The sequence below is a fragment of the Dendrobates tinctorius genome, unplaced genomic scaffold, assembly GCF_039654945.1.
Source record: "Dendrobates tinctorius isolate UK_male_01 unplaced genomic scaffold, ASM3965494v1 ptg000162l, whole genome shotgun sequence".
Lineage (NCBI taxonomy): Eukaryota > Metazoa > Chordata > Amphibia > Anura > Dendrobatidae > Dendrobates > Dendrobates tinctorius.
This window is the reverse complement of record NW_027361829.1, coordinates 33499434-33518849: the sequence shown is the minus strand read 5'-3', so window position 1 is coordinate 33518849 and position 19416 is coordinate 33499434. Positions and strand designations below refer to the sequence as shown.

At 43.4% G+C, this 19416-nt stretch overlaps 1 protein-coding gene across 1 annotated transcript in view; it reads right to left on the bottom strand.

The window, feature by feature from the left end:
* Window positions 1-19416, bottom strand: part of FKBP9 (FKBP prolyl isomerase 9) — a 72142-nt gene that overhangs the window by 30367 nt on the left and 22359 nt on the right. Inside the window, exons 2-4 of the mRNA XM_073549952.1 lie at window positions 17581-17726; window positions 2476-2665; window positions 759-904 (exon numbers count right to left, since the gene is read on the bottom strand). Of these exons, the coding sequence (XP_073406053.1) occupies window positions 759-904; window positions 2476-2665; window positions 17581-17726 (482 nt within the window). The remainder of the gene's footprint in view (window positions 1-758; window positions 905-2475; window positions 2666-17580; window positions 17727-19416) is intronic.

The following is a 19416-nucleotide window of genomic DNA, read 5'->3' as shown; positions in this document are numbered from 1 at the left end:
TTTATTAAGTACACAATAAAAGAAAAACCAGACAAATAAGACATAATACAATACCATAAAATGTCATAATGTAAGAAGGTAGTTACATCGTGAACACATAAGCCATAAGTAAATATAGTGATCATAAAAGTTCCATCCGCAACAAAGTTCATATAATGAACAGACAAAGAGTACAAAAACTCAAATAAAGTGCATAGGAAATGTAATAAGATCATAGATACCCGTGATCAATGGCTAAATGCGTCTTCAGCTCCAGGAGGGAGCTGGAGACGCATTTAGCTATTGATCACGGGTATCTATGATCTTATTAAATTTCCTATGCACTTTATTTGAGTTTTTGTACTCTTTGTTCATTATATGAACTTTGTTGCGGATGGAACTTTTATGATCACTATATTTACTTATGGCTTATGTGTTCACGATGTAACTACCTTCTTACATTATGACATTTTATGGTTTTGTATAATGTCTTATTTGTCTGGTTTTTCTTTTATTGTGTACTTAATAAAAAAATTTTAAGTCTTTATAATCTGGACTTTAATTTGGTTTATTCATTAGTTGAGAAGGTTTCTGTTGTCTTTCATGAATATCCGTGCATGCTATATTGGTTGTTGACTGCAGATATTATGTAAAATATAATCTGTCACCTAGATTCATGTAACCCAGGTCTTGGGCAGCATGATGAGAGACTGGCTACATGATGGCAGCACGTATAGTGACAGGTTCCCTTTAACAATGCCACTTTAATGTCATCTTACCATCACCATCTTCTCCATAGGCGAGAAATGGCGGGACTGTGATTATCCGTTTTTCACCCACACACATTCCAAGTAGTCCAGTGTCCATTCCAGGGATCAGCCAACCAATTCCCACATAGGTGTCATACGTTCTCATACGATTGTGACTTGAGGGGAAGAAAATATAAGTAAATCATTAGTGTTATGAACAGGTCACCGAGGAGGATGGCAGGAATAGCCTAGGCCACCAGGAAACCAGAAAGGTTGGTCACTTAGCGAATTGCAGACCCCTAATCCTAACAACACAACTAACAGTGGCCGTGGAGCGTACCTACGATGCTCTAGACGCCTCGATACAGCCGGAGAACTAACTAGGCCTAAAGCAAGAAAGGTGAATTCTAAACTGCCCCGGTATAGAACTCCAAAGAAATAGCCCCCAAACATATATTGTCAGTGAGACAAGATGAGACACAAACGCAGGCAGAAAATAGACTGAGCAAATGATGGGGCCCAAACTGTCTAGATAGGATAGGAAAGGAAAGACACTGTCTGCAATCACGCAAAAACTCTAAAAAATCCAACACGTATGATGTATAAAAACACTGAGGTCTCACGACCTCTCCCCCACTATATCAGGATTCTGGTGTAAACTGGCAGCAAAGCAAAAGAGACTAATATAACAGGGGACTAAACAGACACAAGCTGTAACATATGGAGCGGGGTCCAGTACAGTCCAAGCAGGGAGCATGCTGAACCCACACAGCAAAGCAGAAAGAGGCAAAACCAGATCAGAAGCAAAGGATTAGCAAATGAACAACTTAGCTGAAAAATGCAGGATCAGGCAGGAGACAGCAGACCTCAAGTTGCACAGGAAGAACTAATCACCAGCAACAATTGAGGGAAGCCTGCTCACTTAAATACTCCCAATCAGTAACCCCAGATCTCCAATCATCATCGTCAGGTGGCAGACCTCTGTCAATCCGGCCAGCTCCACTACCCACAGTAACCACCAGAGGGAGCCCCGACTCAGAAGTAAGGGAATTCACAACACATTGTATTAGAGAGCGGGGACAGAGATCTAGTCTGGTAGAAATTGTGCAGGGTGAAAATGCATTTTTAGTTTTGTATTTTTTCCACAGATTCTGATTCCATATCTATAGTATTACAGGGTATTTTCTACAGTCTACAGAATAAAATAGCATCATATTTCCCAAGGAACTCATTTGTAGTGCTTGCAATAGGAAATAAACCATTGTATTCACTTATAGGGAGCTGTGTACATGACAGTACTGAGAGCAATAACCAGCACTGGGGACTGAAGATGTCTGTATGGAGCCTTGGTGGATCTGCTTTGGTAACTACAGTTAGGCTGTGTTCACACACAGCGCTTTTTTTCCGCGTTTTTCCCATGGATTTACCAAAAAATCCACTCAAAAAACGCTTAAAAGAAGCTTCCTATTCATTTTAATGCATTTTTTGTGCATATTGATGCATTTTTTACCGCGAAAAAAACGCTGCATGCTCATTAATTTCGCGGTAAATTCCGCATTTCTGGCTATTTTCTATGTGTTTGGGGCCGCGCGGAAAAAAAGGGTCAAAAATCGCGGCAAAAACGCGCAAAAATCATGGCAAAAACGTGTGTTTTCTGGGAAGGAGTCCTGTTTTTATGCAGAAATTATCTGCACACCTGTGCACATAGCATTACAGAAGAAAACTGATAATAAATGATCATAGATACCTGGAATCAAAAAGCGTCCCGTCAGGCAAGGTTCCATTGTAGTGGTAGCGGATGAAATCAGACACTTGTACCGTTCTAGTGCACGATTCTGGCTTGTAGTATGACTCTACTTCAACTTTGTCATCTGGGTTCCAGATATCCATTAAAAGGACATCAAAGTGAAGCACCGCATCCGGGGGAATCACACCAGCTGTGAAAATGAAGAAAAAAAGAATCTTCTTGTACATATTCTCACATACATGCTCAGCGCAGAGCTGAAAAAAGGAAACGACGAGTCTCCCTCTGCTGCTATTGCTGAGAAATGTGACCGCACTGCAGAAGAAACATGACGGCCGCTAGTGATGAGCGAGTATGCTCGTTGCTTGGGTTTTCCCAAGCATGCTCGAGTGTCCTCCGAGTATTTTGGTGTGCTCGGAGATTTAGTTTGTGTCGATGCAGCTGCATGATTTGTGGCTGCTAGACAGCCTGAATACATGTGGGGATTCCCTAACAAACAGGCAATCCCCACATGTATTCAGCCTGTCCAGCAGCCGCAAATCATGCAGCTGCATCGACACAAACTAAATCTCCGAGCACACCAAAATACTCTGAGGACACCCGAGCAACGAGTATACTCGCTCATCACTAGACGGGACCTGTAGTCTATCATGTAAATGCATCCTGGGGAAACATTCACAAATCCAAACTTCTGAACTGAAAATCTGCTTCATTCTTCCGAAAGGGATTGTTTTATCATTAATGACATCGATTTCTGCAAGCCTCATTCTTCTTCTGCCGCAGTAAGGCTGCGCTCACACGTCGCAAGTTTTTTTGCATTATCGCAGCGTTTTTTAACGGGCGATTTTGCCGCGAAAATGCAAAAAAACAGCATCCCATGCAATCCTATGGGATTCCGCAATGCTGTGCTAATACTGCAGATTTTCCTGCGGCGGAATTGCATCGCGGAAAAATCTGAAGCATGCTCATTAATTTGCGGAATCGCCGCGATCCCGCACCCATAGGAATGCATTGTTCCGCTTACTTCCCGCATGTGGCTGCGCCCACCATGCGAAAAGTAAGCAGAACATTTGCGGATGGTACCCACGGTCCGGAGGAGACTCTCCTCCAGGCTGTGGGTACCATATCCCTGTAAAAAATAGAATAAAAAATAGGGTTATATTCACCTTCCGGCATCCCGCGCAGCCTTCCCGGGCCTCAGTGATGCTTCCGTTCCCAGTAATGCCTTGCGAGACCTTTGATGACCCCGCGGTCTTGCGATAATGTAGCGGTCCCTATTCCTCGCGAGACCGCTACAGCATCGCGAGACCGCAACATCATCAAAGGTCTCGCAAGGCATTACTGGGAACGGGAGCATCGCTGAGGCCCGGGAAGGCTGCGCGGGACGCCGGAAGGTGAATATAACACCATTTTTTATTTTTTTATCATTTTTAACATTATATCTTTTACTATTGATGCCGCATAGGCAGCCTCAATAGTAAAAAGTTGGTCACACTCATCAAACACTATGCTTGACGAGTGTGACCAACCTGTCAATCAGTTCTTCAAGCGATGCTACAGATCGCTTGGAAAACGCTAGCTTTCTGCAAGCTACAGACACTTGCAAATCGCTAGTTTTTCCGCGGGAAAATTGCGGGAATTTAAAATGCGATTTTCCCGCGGAATGGAATTCCGGAATTCTCGCGGTAACTTCCGCGAGAGTTCCGCTACGTGTGAACTTAGCCTCAGATGTTTCTTTAGGGCATGTTCCCAAATGTGGTGGATATGCTGAAACAGCACCTCCAACCCTGTCAGCTGCCCCCTATGTACAACTTGAGATACGGTAAATGTAACTTTTGATGGAGGTGAGATATACATTTTTGCCTGATTGATGTTTTGGTGATTTACTTTTTTGGTAAATTTATGAGAAAATAAGTGAATCCATTCTCCCATTAAATTCTATGGACTAGGAAATTGGCAAAACAGGCCAAATGTTAGCAGATCTGGGCACAACGCGCTACTTTACCATCATATGACATACAGAATCACCCCCACCATCATTAGTACATCCACATCTGGTGCCACTGTGAGGCTATGTGCCCACGTATGAAGAAAATTTCTGCATGAAAACCGGACTCCTTCCCAGAAAACACGCGTTTTTATGTGTTTTTTTTCCGCGTGTCCCCAGTCTCATAGAAAATAGCTAAAAACGCGGATTTGAGCATGCTGCGTTTTTTACTGCGATGCGTTTTATTCGTGGAAAAAAAACGCATCAATATGCACAAAAAGTGCAGAATGCATTAAAATGAATGGGATGCTTCTTTTAAGCGATTTTTAAGCGTTTTTGCTGGTAAAAACGCTTAAAAACGTGAAAAAAACGCTTACGTGTGCAGGCCTACATCGGCGTTCCGAGCCCGGCTACCAGGAAGAAGATGGGCCATTCTCTTACGCAGCTCCAGGCCTCGCCTCTTAACAATTTTGTAAGCTGTACATGTAAAATACATAAATGTATTTTACATCACATACTAAAAAGATAACGCACACCAGCATGTAACGCATCCATGCAGTGAGAAAAAATGCAATATAAAGCATACAAAAGTGAAAACTGAGTGTAACAATTATTACAAAGGAAAGTGGAAGAAAACTGTTTTCTGTCATATTTTTGGCCTTTTTGTACATTTTTCTAAAACAAAGCCAAAAAAAAAAACAACAACCATACAAGCAAATCATTGAGCTCTGTGGCATTGCTGATGTAGATGGCACACTCATTGGAGCAGCCGCCAAGACGCAGGAGTACCAGATGATTTTAGGATTCTTTTAACAGGCGTTTAAAACGTTGAGGACGGAAAATATCTTGCAATGCATGCAAAGGAAAGGGTTAAAGGGAACCTGTCATGGTGATTTTATACCACAAACTGATTGTTCGTATGAAAAGGCGCTTCAAGGCCACGTTCACAAGGTCAGTAAGTGGCGACGTGTTACTTTTAGGCTGTGCACACATTGCAGATTTGGTGCGTTTTTCCTTGCAGATTTTCTTTTAAAACCTGAAGCAATCCTGATGCCAACAATGTGAATGAGAAACCTGACTTGTCATGCACATGTTGCTTATTTTTGACTTGCAGATTTGGTGTAGAAAATAATCTGCTCAATGTCAATTATCTGTGCCTTTTTGTCCTGCGTTTTTCACCACTGACTTCACTCAAATCAGTCAAAAACGCAGGGAAAAAACACAGGTGTTTTTCCTGCCAAGAATTCTAGAAATGGTGCTGACATTTTACTCAACATATGCACATACCCTTATGCTTTTCCTCTGATTGTTCCACTCCTGGTTTTTGCTTAGAAATACTGATGTAAAATACTGACCAAATACTAAATGTCATGATCCAGCACAGGGTTTTGTCTCTGGCCAGTCCTGGTCAGACAGGGGTTAATTGTTTCTTGCTCTCTCTGGCAGAGGGCGGCTATTTAGTTGCCACTCGACCTAGGTCCGGTGTCAGTTAAACTCCTGCCCTCGGCTGAGTTAGCTGACCCCTTGCGTACGTGTGCCTTGTGCCTGATATCTTGTTGCTTATTTGGTTTTGACCCGGTCCGTCTCTTCGTTTTGAGTTTGTCTGCTGTTTTTGTACTGTGTATTTGCCCGTTCTGGTTTACTGATTTCTTGCTACGTCCTGACTATCCGTTCTGTCTCATCCTTTGGTACTGTCGTGCTATCTCGTGTTTTGACCCCGGCCTGAACTGTTTACAGTACAGACCAAAAGTTTGGACACACCTTCTCATTCAAAGAATTTTCTTTATTTTCATGACTATGAAAATTGTAGATTCACTCTGAAGGCATCAAAACTATGAATTAACACATGTGGAATTATATAACTAACCAAAAAGTGTGAAACAACTGAAAATATGTCTTATATTCTAGGTTCTTCAAAGTAGCCACCTTTTGCTTTGATTACTGCTTTACACATTCTTGGCATTCTCTTGAAGAGCTTCAAGAGGTAGTCACCGGAAATGGTCTTCCAACAGTCTTGAAAGAGTTCCCAGAGATGCTTAGCACTTGTTGGCCCTTTTGCCTTCACTCTGCGGTCCAGCTCACCCCAAACCATCTCGATTGGGTTCAGGTCTGGTGACTGTGGAGGCCAGGTCATCTGACGTAGCACCCCATTACTCTCCTTCTTGGTCAAATGGCCCTTTCACAGTCTGGAGGTGTGTTTGGGGCCATTGTCCTGTTGAAAAATAAATGATGGACCAACTAAACGCAAACCGGATGGAATAGCATGCCGCTGCAAGATGCTGTGGTAGCCATGCTGGTTCAGTATGCCTTCAATTTTGAATAAATCCCTAACAGTGTCACCAGGAAAGCACCCCCACACCATCACACCTCCTCCTCCATGCTTCACGGTGGGAACCAGGCATGTAGAGTCCATCCGTTCACCTTTTCTGCATCGCAAAAGACACGGTCGTTGGAACCAAAGATCTCAAATTTGGACTCATCAGACCAAAGCACAGATTTCCACTGGTCTAATGTCCTTTCTTTGTGTTCTTTTAGCCCAAACAAGTCTCTTCTGCTTGTTGCCTGTCCTTAGCAGTGGTTTCCTAGCAGCTATTTTACCATGAAGGCCTGCTGCACAAAGTCTCCTCTTAACAGTTGTTGTAGAGATGTGTCTGCTGCTAGAACTCTGTGTGGCATTGACCTGGACTCTGAGCTGCTGTTAACCTGCGATTTCTGAGGCTGGTGACTCGGATGAGCTTATCCTCCGCAGCAGAGGTGACTCTTGGTCTTCCTTTCCTGGGGCGGTCCTCATGTGAGCCAGTTTCTTTGTAGCGCTTGATGGTTTTTGCCACTGCACTTGGGGACACTTTCAAAGTTTTCCCAATTTTTCGGACTGACTGACCTTCATTTCTTAAAGTAATGATGGCCACTCGTTTTTCTTTACCTAGCTGCTTTTTTCTTGCCATAATACAAATTCTAACAGTCTATTCAGTAAGACTATCAGCTGTGTATCCACCAGACTTCTGCACAACACAACTGATGGTCCCAACCCCATTTATAAGGCAAGAAATCCCACTTATTAACCCTAGTCAGAGAAAAGAGGGAGACACAAAAGCGCAAATAGGGTCTTATCAAACGTTACACAGAGTTGCCCACCAAGAGAACTACTCACCTGGTGAGAGTGAAGGAAAGACATATATTAATGGCGGCTGCTGCAGATCCACAGGTCAGTGCAGGACCTGGTTGAAGCATACACTTAGGTAGGAAGGAAGAATCATCCCCACACTGCCGCAAGAAGAATTCCAAAAATTGTAGAGGTTTCAACGTGGTTTATTCTACATGTTTCAGGGTTCAGGTGACCCCTTCATCAGGACATACCACAAATATTGTACAAGAGTCATAGGCATACAGGGTTTAAGTACACATCAGCATTTGAAAACGACGCCCAATGGATCAGATGACACCCAGTGTCAAAGTTCAGGCTCATCAGAAAGTTCACATGAAGATTAAAAGTCATCAGAGAAATACAAATTAATATCTTACCCAGTTAACCTTATTTTTGTTTGTAGGATAACAAAATTGAAAAGGAGAGATATCATGGAAAGAGAAAAAAATAAAAGTGGCGAGAAACACAGTCTCACTGAGAAAAGAGGTGGAATCGAACTCACTTTAGGGTACGTGCACACGCTGCGGAATCCGCTGCGGATTAATCCGCACGGATTTTGCAAAAAACGCAGATAATCCGCAGGTCCAAAGACCTGCGGATTATCTGCGGTTTTGCCTGCGGTTTGGTCCTGCGGATTCACTATCTCCACAATGGTGGAGATAGGAACCCGCAGCGGTTTCCGCAGAAAGAATTGACATGCAATTCTTTCTGCGGATTCAAAACCGCAGCAAATCCGCGCGTTTTTTTCCGCAGCGTCGGCACAGCGTTTTTTTTTTCCCATTCAAATGAATGGTACTGTACACCGCAGCTAAAACTGCTGCGTGTCCGCAGCGGCCAAAACCGCTGCGGAAACGCAGCGGAATCCGCAGCGTGTGCACACAGCCTAAGAGTGATAGAATAAATTCAGAGGTGAAGGCATTTATTTTGAGCTACTGAGCTGGAAGGATGGACTCTTGAAGACCACGGATTGCCAACGTTGAACCATAGTTAAAATACTTTTTTATTAATAAATATTAAAAGAATTTTTTTATATATTAAAAGTGGAAATGTGTTTGTCAAGTTATTTGGAAGTATATTATACCACAAAAAGAAATTTTCTTAAATGAAAAGGGGAGAGAATATAGTTGAAACAAACTAATAATTAAGAAATGGGGAGTTAAAACACTGAAGCATACAGCAAATGAGGCTCTGGTCCAGAAAATAAAAACAATTATAAAATGAGTTTATAGGATCCTGAATTAAACTGACGAGAGAGATGCTAAAGATCCTTTTCTGCTTGTCCTTAAATTTACACCTCTCTGAGTGTTTATTCGAATGCTTCTAAATGGACATGATCGGTCTTACTAAATATTAATACATAAACATTAACCTTTTCGATATCTCCATGTGTTATATATATATAATTTCCGCATTAACCGGCTCCTTTATGTCTGCTCCTTATCAGTGGCAAAATGAAATGAAGTTCTAGAGATCTTCGTATAGAAGTTTCCTCAGCTCAGGATGTCCTCTGACTTTGAAGTTGCTTCTTGGCAGCACGGAGAAGCTGTTTGCGCTTTCACATTTTAAAAGGTTTGTTTTTTTTCCACATCTCTCTCGTCAGTTTAATTCAGGATCCTATAAACTCATTTTATAATCGTTTTTTATATTCTGGACCAGAGCCTCATTTGGTGTATGCTTCAGGCTATGTGCACACGTAGTTTTTTGGGTGTGCGGATTTTGGAGAGAAAACCGCAGGTAAATCCGCAGGACAAAAGTCCTGTGGTTTATCTGCGGTTTTGCACCTCATAATGGATGAGGTGTAAAACTGCAGCATTTCTGCACCAAACAATTGACATGCTGCGGATTGTAAACCGCACCAAAACCGCGCGGAAAAATCCGCAGCATGTGCACTGCGTTTTTTTTTTCCATTGAAAATAATGGTACTGTACAACGCAGCAGATTTCACTATGTGTGCACATACCCTCAGTGTTTTAACTCCCCATTTCTTAATTATTAGTTTGTTTCAACTATATTCTCTCCCCTTTTCATTTAAGAAAATTTCTTTTTGTGGTATAATATACTTCCAAATAACTTGACAAACACATTTCCACTGTTAATATATAAAAAAATTCTTTTAATATTTATTAATAAAGAAGTATTTTAACTATGGCTCAACGTTGGCAATCCGTGCTCTTCAAGAGTCCATCCCTCCAGCTCAGTAGCTCAAAATAAATGCCTTCACCTCTGAATTTATTCTATCACTCTTAAGTGAGTTCGATTCCACCTTTTTTCTCAGTGAGACTGTGTTTCTTGCCACTTTTTTTTTTTTTCTCTTTCCATGATATCTCTCTTTTTCAATTTTGTTATCCTACAAACAAAAATAAGGTTAACTGGGTAAGATATTAATTTGTATTTCTCTGATGACTTTTAATCTTCATGTGAACTTTCTGATGAGCCTGAACTTTGACACTGGGTGTCATCTGATCCATTGGGCGTCGTTTTCAAATGCTGATGTGTACTTAAACCCTGTATGCCTATGACTCTTGTACAATATTTGTGTTATGTCCTGATGAAGAGGTCACCTGAACCCTGAAACGTGTAGAATAAACCACGCTGAAACCTCTACAATTTTTGGAATTCTTCTTGCAGCAGCGCGGGGATGATCCTTCCTTCCTACCTAAGTGTATACTTATTAACCCTGACAGGGCACACCTGTCAAGTGAAAATCATTTCCGGTGACAAGCTCTTGAAGCTCATCAAGAGAATGCCAAGAGTGTGCAAAGTAGTAATCAAAGCAAAAGGTGGCTACTTTGAAGAACCTAGAATATAAGACATATTTTCAGTTGTTTCACACTTTTTGGTTAATTATATAATTCCACATGTGTTAATTCATAGTTTTGATGCCTTCAGAGTGAATCTACAATTTTCATAGTCATGAAAATAAAGAAAACTCTTTGAATGAGAAGGTGTGTCCAAACCTTTGGTTTGTACTGTACGTTTGTCTATGCCCCTTGGTAACTTTGTCCAGGAGTTATTCTTCTAGGAGTTTTTCTACAGCTCCTACCTCTCTGGAGCTTAGGCCACACCCCCAGCAGTCACGTGCTTCAGGTCCTGTTGGTCTGAAGCACACATACTCACTGCTCCTGCCTGCTCCACAGGTATCTCTGAGCACAGTCTGACTTACTCAGGACATGTGCACTGGCTCAGTGAGCAAGTGCAGTGCTGTGTCCATGACATTATAACTGACCGCTACCTTTTTTTTTTCTCCCCTGTGTGTGTGATAGATCCTATGCACGCTCTTTCTGAGCAGGTAAAGCACCTGACTCAGATGTCTCAGAAACTCATTGAGGAACAACAAGTTCTGGCTCAGTCTCAGCAGATGATCGCTGACACTATGCAGGGGACGTTATCATCTGGGGCTCAAGATGTTACATTAGTTTCCCCTGAGTCCCAGGTTAAATTGCCCGATACCTTTTCCGGAGATAAAAAGGAATTTAAAGTTTTCAAGGACGGCTGTAAGCTTTTTTTCTCATTAAGACCGCACTCTTCTGGGGATGAAAGTCAGAGGGTGGGGGTCATTATGTCTCTGTTAAGGGGAGCCTCCCAGGCTTGGGCTTTTTTCCTTCCTACCACTGCCCCTGAGCGAATGACTGTGGATGCATTTTTTGAGGCCCTGGGGCATATTTATGATGAGCCTGATCGCGTAGGCTGAGGACATGGTGATGAGTGTATATCAGGGGAAGCACTCAGCCGAGTGGTTTTGCTCAGAGTTCAGACCCTGGGCTGCTGAGGTCTTTTGGGATGATGCCGCCCTCCGGGGCTTGTTCCGTAGAGGCCTGTCTGAACGTCTGAAAGATGCCTTGGCACTTCAGCCTACGCCTGACTCTCTGGAAGATGCTATGACACAGCTGTCTGAATGGATCGCAGGCTACATGCGAGAGGTGTGATGCAGATTGAGACCCCGTTATTCTCCAGTGGAAGGGGAGCCAGTCCTACATTGTAGTCCATAGAGATGGGAACTATCGACATTAAAGAGAAAGAAAGGAGACGGCGGCGCTTAGGAAAGCTGTGTTTTTACTGCGGTGACTCTGGACATTGGAAAAAGGACTGTCCCTCCTGCCCACCGACTAACAAGCGGCTGGCTGAGTCTGGGTGATCATCTTGGAGGGCACTCAGACTCTCAGGTACCCGTTTCTTAATTTTCTAAGACACTGTTAAAGGTGGAACTTGGTGTTAAGAACTGCTTTTTCCCTACTTCGACTTTTGTGGACTGTGGGTCATCCTTGAACCTTATTGACTCTAAGCTGGTGGCCAGCTGTAGATTAGGGACAGTTAGGTTGGAGACTCCTAAAAAAATAATGGCCATTGATTCTACACCTCTCACGAAGGACCGTCTCCATTTTGTTTCTGAAGAATTCACCCTCAGGGTGGGGGGCACTTCACCAGGAGCGTATGTCATGTTTTGTTTTGGATAACCTCTCTGCTGGCCTGGTGTTAGGGTTTCCCTGGTTGCAATGGCATAACCCGATTATTGACTGGGGTTCCCGGGATATTGTTAAATGGGGAACCAATTGTTCTGAAAGATGTCTTGCTACTGTGTCTGTGTCGTCCGTTGGTCTGGAAGGTATTCCGGAGTACCTGAAGGACAATATGGATGGTTTCTCCGAAAATGAGGCTGAAGTTTTACCACCACACCGCCCATTTGATTGTGCCATTGACCTGGTTCCAGGTGCTAAATTGCCCAAGGCCCGCTTGTATAACCTCTCGGGTCCCGAGCGGGCTGCTATGAAAGAATGCATTTCCGAGAGTCTTCGTAATGGACACATTCGTCCTTCTGTCTCTCCCATGGCGGCGGGTTCTTTTTCATAAAGAAAAAAGATGGTGGTTTGCATCAATGCCTTGATTTTCGAGAATTAAATAAGATAACTGTGAGAAATACTTACCCCCTCCCACTTATTCCTGATTTGTACAACCAGTTGTCTGGGGCTAAGTGGTTTTCGAAATTGGATCTGCGGGGAGCATATAACCTTATCCGGGTCCGGGAGGGGGATGAGTGGAAAACTGCTTTTCTCACTACTGAAGGGTTGTTTGAGAACTTAGTCATGCCTTTCGGTCTGACCAATGCTCCAGCAGTCTTCCAAAATTTCATCAATCATGTGTTCTCTGATTTTTATTGGGCGTTTTATGGTTGTGCATTTGGATGACATACTTATCTACTCGCCTGATAAACAGGCTCACATTGGTCATCTTTGGGCAGTTCTCCAAAGGCTCCGGGAGAACTGTCTCTTTGCTAAGCTAGAGAAATGTTCATTTTTTGTTCAGGAACTGTCTTTTCTGGAGTTCATTGTGTCTGCTGAGGGGTATCGCATGGATCCTAATAAGGTGCAGGCCATTGTTGATTGGGTTCAACCTCGTGATTTGAAGGCTCTGCAGCGTTTCTTAGGATTCGCAAATTATCGCAAGTTTTTAAGGGGGTTCTCGCAGGTAGTTAAACCTCTCACAGATCTGACACAAAAGGGGGCTGATATCAAGAATTGGTCAGCCGCAGCGATGGCAGCGTTTCAGTTTTTAAAAATGTTTCATGTCTGCTCCGGTTCTTATTCAACCGGACCCGTCTGAACCATTTATTGTTGAGGTGGACGCCTCGGAGGTTGGGGTGGGGGCGGTGTTGTCCCAGGGACCCACCCCTTTGACTAATTTGAGTCCCTGTGCCTTTTTCTCTAAGACATTCTCTCCTGCGGAGAGAAACTATGATGTTGGGAATCGAGAACTTCTGGCCGTGAAGTTGGCCTTTCAAGAATAGAGGCATTTTTTGGAGGGGGCTGTACATCCTATTACCGTGCTTACGGACAACAAGAACCTATCTTACATTGAGTCAGTTAAAAGGTTGACTCCTAGACAGGCTAGATGGTCACTTTTTTTTTCCCGATTCCAGTTCTTGATTACTTTTCTGCCAGGATCCAAAAATGTCAGGGCTGATGCCTTATCACGCAGACTGTATCCGGTGTCTCCCCCCGAACCTCCATCCTCCATTCTTCAGCCTGGGGTGGTGGTGGCAGGTGTTTCTACTGTGTTGGAGCAGGAGATTCGGGAAGCTCAGTCTCTTGCCCCTCTGGCTAAGCCGGTGGATAAACTTTTTGTACCAGTTCAATTTCGCCTCAGGGTCCTTCGGGAGTTCCACGACTCAGTTCTGGGTGGACATCCAGGGATTTCGGCCCGGAAGGCCATTGCTAGAGTATTCTGGTGGTCTTCTTTAGCCTCTGATGTTGGGGAATTTGTTTCTGCTTGTGGTGTATGTGCCCGTGCGAAAACCCCCCATAACCGGCTGGCCGGGGAATTGGTGCCACTGCCAATTCCTGATAGACCATGGACCCATTTGTGGATTTTATCACCAATCTTCCCCCTTCCAAGGGTAATACCATCATCTGGGTAGTGGTGGACAGGTTTAGTAAGCCGGCACATTTTGTACCCTTGGCGGCTTTACCTAACGCAGAAACGCTGTCCAGAAAGTTTTTTTGAGCATGTGGTGCAGTTGCATGGGGTACCCTTGAATGTGGTGTCTGATAGGAGGGTGCAATTTGTTTCCAGATTTTGGAGGGCGTTTTGTAAGAGGTTGGGTATTGGTCTGTCTTGTTCATCCGCTTATCATCCAGAGACTAATGAGCAGACTGAGCGTACCAATCAGTCTCTGGAGCAAATTCTGCGTTGCCTGACCTCAGCCTGACAGGATGATTGGTGTACTGCGTTACCTTTGGCCGAGTTTGCGTTTAACAACCGCATTAACCAGTCTACGGGCACATCCCATTTTGGAGAGTTCTCCCGTTTGGACTCTGGGTGTCCTGGGGCAGATGAGACTATCCAGCAGTTGGGGGAGGTATGGCGGGAGGTCCAAAAGAACATTACGAAGGCTCAGACTAAATATATGTTTTTTGCAGACAAAAAACGGTCCGAGGGGCCTGTGTTCCAGGTTGGGGATAAGGTATGGTTGTCTACCAAGAACATAAGGCTCAAGGTCCCCTCTGCGAAACTTGGACCTAACTTTATTGGTCCTTATGAAATTACCAAAGTGGTTAACCCGGTGGCTTTTCGGTTGCGTCTCCCGCCGTCTCTACGGATCCCCAACATTTTCCATAGGGCCCTTTTGAAACCTGTGGGGAGGGATCATTGTCTTCCCTGCCACCGGTTTTGGTAGACGGGCAGTCTGAGTACGAGGTGGAATGAATTGTTGACTCTAGGTTGGTCCGTCGTGCTCTTCAGTATCTTGTGCATTGGAAAGGCTACAGTCCGGATGCCAGGCATCCTGAGAAACCCGGGGGTCCAGTCGCCCCCCATTGAGAGGGGGGTACTGTCATGATCCAGGACAGGGTTTTGTCTTTGGCCAGTCCTGGTCAGACAGGGGTTAATTGTTTCTGCCTCTCTCTGTGGCAGAGGGTGGCTGTTTAGTTGCCACTCGACCTAGGTCTGATGTCAGTTAAACTCCTGCCCTCGGCTGAGTTAGTTGACCCCTTGCGTACATGTGCCTTGTGCCTTATATCTTGTTGCTTGTTTGGTTTTGACCCGGTCAGTCTCTTCGTTGTGAGTTTGTCTGCTGTTTTGGTACTGTGTATTTGCCCGTTCTGGTTTACTGATTTCTTGCTACGTCTTGACTATCCGTTCTGTCTCATCCCTTGGTACTGTCGTGCTATCTTGTGTTTTGACCCCGACCTGATCTGTTTACATCTCTGTCTATGCCCCTTGGTAACTTTGTCCCAGAGTTACCCTTCTAGGAGTTTTCCTACAGCTCCTAGCTCTCTGGAGCTTAGGCCACGCCCCCAGCAGTCACGTGCTTCAGGTCATGTTGGTCTGAAGCACGCATACTCACTGCTGCTGCCTGCTCCACAGGTATCTCTGAGAACAGTCTGTCTTACTCAGGACACGTGCACTGGCTCAGTGAGCAAGTGCAGTGCTGTGTCCATGACACTAAACATGTGCATGTGGCCAAACGCTGAGTAAATCCTTACCTTGCTTGTAGAAATTTGTTTTGCCATTTTAAAGAAATCCAAGTTGAAACTGTATGCTAATGAGCTGCAAGTGCAGTGGGATGAACATTGCACTTACAGCCCTACTGAACTCTATTCCTATTCCCGGCCTGCCGCCTGCCTTATATTTCCGTGACCAATCATTCAGAGACATGAGGCAGACAGCAGGAGGGAAAATGCAGAAAAGGAGATTTGTAGGTGCAGTGCCCGCCCACTGCACTTGAATTTCATTAGCATAGCATTTCAACTATGAATTTCTCTAAAGACTCATTCAGACATCCGTGCATATCGGTCCGAGATTGGACAACTATTGCACGGACTGGCCATGACTATCCCGACCCGAGTGTGACAGCTTCATGTATTTCTATGAGACTGTCTTATTCAGGTTGGGAGAGCCGCAACCAGTCCGTGCATTGCGGTCCGATCTATGACCGACGTGTATGGACGTCTCAAAGAGCCCTACAACAGCAAGACCGATTTCTACAGGAAAGGTAAGGATTTCATCAGCATTAACGCCTTTCCGACATCAGGCGTAATAGCATTAACGCCTTTCCGACATCAGGCATAATAGTACGCCGATGTCGGAGTCCCTCCCTTTGATGTGGGCTCCGGCGGTAAGCCCACATCTTTCCCGGGATATGTCAGCTGTTTTGAACAACTGACATGAGCCCGCAATAGCCGCAGGTGGAATCACGATCTACCCTCGGCTATTAACTAGTTAAATGCCGCTGTCAAACGCTGACATTTAAATGGCGTTTCCGGCAATCGCGCCAGAAATATGCACACCGGTGACCCGCGTCACGTGATTGTGGGCCACCGGTGCATCGGCATGACAACCAGAGGTCTCCCTGGAGACTTCTATGGTTGTCAGTGCCGGATTGCTGTGAGTGCCACCCAGTGGTTGGCGTTCATAGCAAGTCAGTAATTCTGCTACATAGAGGCGATCTGACCATCGCCTCTATGTAGCAGAGCCGATAGTTGTGGAAGCTTCTAGCCTCCTATGGAGACTTTTGAAGCATGCCAAAATTTAAAAAAATGTGTTTAAAAATATAAAAAAAATAAAAGTTCAAATCATCCCCCTTTTCGCCTCTTTCAAAATAAAACAATAAAAAAAAATCAAACATAGATATGTTTGGTATCGCTGCGTTCAGAATCGCCCAGTCTATCAATAAAAAAGGATTAACCTGATCGCTGAACGGCGTAGAGAGAAAAAAAGTCAAAACGCCAGAATTACGTTTTTTTGGTCGCCACAATATTGCATTCAAATGCAATAATGGGCAATCAAAAGATCATATCTGCACCAAAATGTTATCATTCAAAACTTCAGACTGGCACACACAAAATAAGCCCTCACCCAACCCAAGATAACGAAAAATGGAGACGCTACGGGTATCGGAAAATGGCGCAATTTTTACTTTTCATCAAAGTTTGGAATTTGTTTTTCATCACTTAGATAAAAAAGAACCTAGACATGTCTGGTGTATATGAACTAGTAATGACCTGGAGAATGATAATGGCAGGTTAGTTTTAGCATTTAGTGAACCTAGCAAAAAAAGCCAAACAAAAAACAAGTGTGGGATTGCACTTTTTTGCAATTTCACCGCACTTGGAATGTTTTTCCCGTTTTCTAGTACATGACATGGTGAAACCAATAGTCTCATTCAGAAGTACAACTCATCCTGCAAAAAATAAGCCTTCACATGGCCATATTTATGAAAAAATAAAAAAATTATGGCTCTGGGAAGGAGGGGAGCGAAAAACGAAAACAAAAAAACGCAAAAAGCTCCGGGGGGTTAAGGGATTAAAGCACCTTTACATACATGCAATTAGATTTTGATATAAAATCCTGATGACAGGTTAAAATTGAGAAGCATTTGCAAAACTGACATATATTTTGCATGCATCTTGTAACATAGACATAAATATAATTTGAAATGAACAGTTTTCTGTCCATGAAAATCATGCAGGCGGTGACTTACCCACTCCTGTACTCCCATAGGCAAGACTAGGAGGAATCTTCACTAATCGCCTCTCATTTACACACATGCCAATCAGTGCTTTGTCCATTCCTGCAATGATCTGTCCTTTTCCCACAAAGACATTATAGGTTGTACCCCGGTCATAACTGCAAAACAAATATTTCTCATTGATGAGTTATTACTAAACCTGTAATCACTCAAAGAATAGAGCTACATAATTTGTAAAAATCTCTGAGCTCGCCTGATTCTGCTGCTCTTTTCTGTTTCCACTTTTCTGCTTCACTTCATTGCAGATTTGTAGCTTTCGGAGCGCAATATGTGAAATCTCTGCTTGCAGTCCAACCAGGTATTTCTTCATATTTTCTCTGGCGGCATGCACTTTCACCCCTCCCTCCCAGAACCTACCAATCATATCTTTTCAGCTTTGATTGGCAGCATCTGGGAAGGAGAGAAGAAGAAAAAGAGAAAAGACTCTAAAGAAACACCCAGTTGAACTTCAAGCAATTCATTGCCCTTACCATTTTTTGTGTTTTTCTACCTCATAATATGGAATTTCACTGTTTTTTTGAGGGTTTGCATCAGTTCATGTAAAGAACATGCCTACAACTGTGAATATTTGGTTTTCTTTTTGTTTTGAAGCAAACAAGAACTAGAAGAAAATAACAGAAAACTTCAGTGTGCATAACTATTCACCGTCCTATAATCAATACTTTGTAGAGCCTCCTTTTGCGCAACTTCAGCTGCAAGTTCCTTTGGATAAGTCTCTATAAGAATTCCACATTTTGCCACTGGGATATTTGCCCATTCGTCAAGGCAAAACTGCTCCAGCTACTTTAAGTTAGATGGTTTCCTCTGGTGAACAGCAATCTTCAAGTCTGACCACAGATTCTCAATTGGATTAAGGTCTGGGCTTTCACTAGGCCACTCCAAAACATTTACACGTTTCCCTTTAAACCACTCAAGTGTTGATTTAGCAGTATGCTTTGGGTCATTGTCTTGTTGGAAGGTGAACCTCCATCCCAGTCTCAAATCACCGACAGACTGAGACAGGATTTGCTCAAGAATATCCCTGATTTCGCACCATCATTTTTCCCTTTGACTTATACCATTTTCTGTTTCTGCTGCCAAAAACATCACCAGAGTATGATGCTGCCACCACAATGTTTCACTGTGAGTAAGGTGTTCTTGGGGTGATGAGCTGTGCTGGTTTCACATGGGGTAGGATGGGAAATCACATGGGGCTGGATTGGAGACACCAAACTGAATTCTTGGCTCAGGTGCTCTGAGTGGAGCTAAGGGATTTTTAAAAGTTGTTTAACTTTACTTTTTTTGCAACTGACCGGTCCTTTTTATTAAACAGAGTACAGAAAAATATATGGTAATTATGTGTAAAACAAAAGTACAGGAGACTGTTATCAGACCTGCTCCTAAAGGATGTTCACAAGGTTAATTTACCCAATGAACCAATCCACAATCAAGAAAGTGTCAGAAACAGTAAATGTTCCATCATTTTGAGTATTTAGGTGCAGTCTTGACATATATTACAGATACAAAAATGCACAATACTTGTATGCACACAGCTGTAGATAAAATCATGGAAAATCATTAGTATGAAGAGTTTTATTTGTATTGGCTTTATGGTTTACATTTGGTTGCAAAAAATGAGCTTCACACTTATGATAAGTCAGTTTTATGACATTTCCTAAACACATTGTATCTGCTGGAGTGATCAGAACACTGCAGGAAGGAAGCACTATAGTTATGAAAATCTGTGCGCCTACACAACTTTTTTTTAGACTTTTTCCCAATCTACAACTACAGTAGAATGTCCTATGA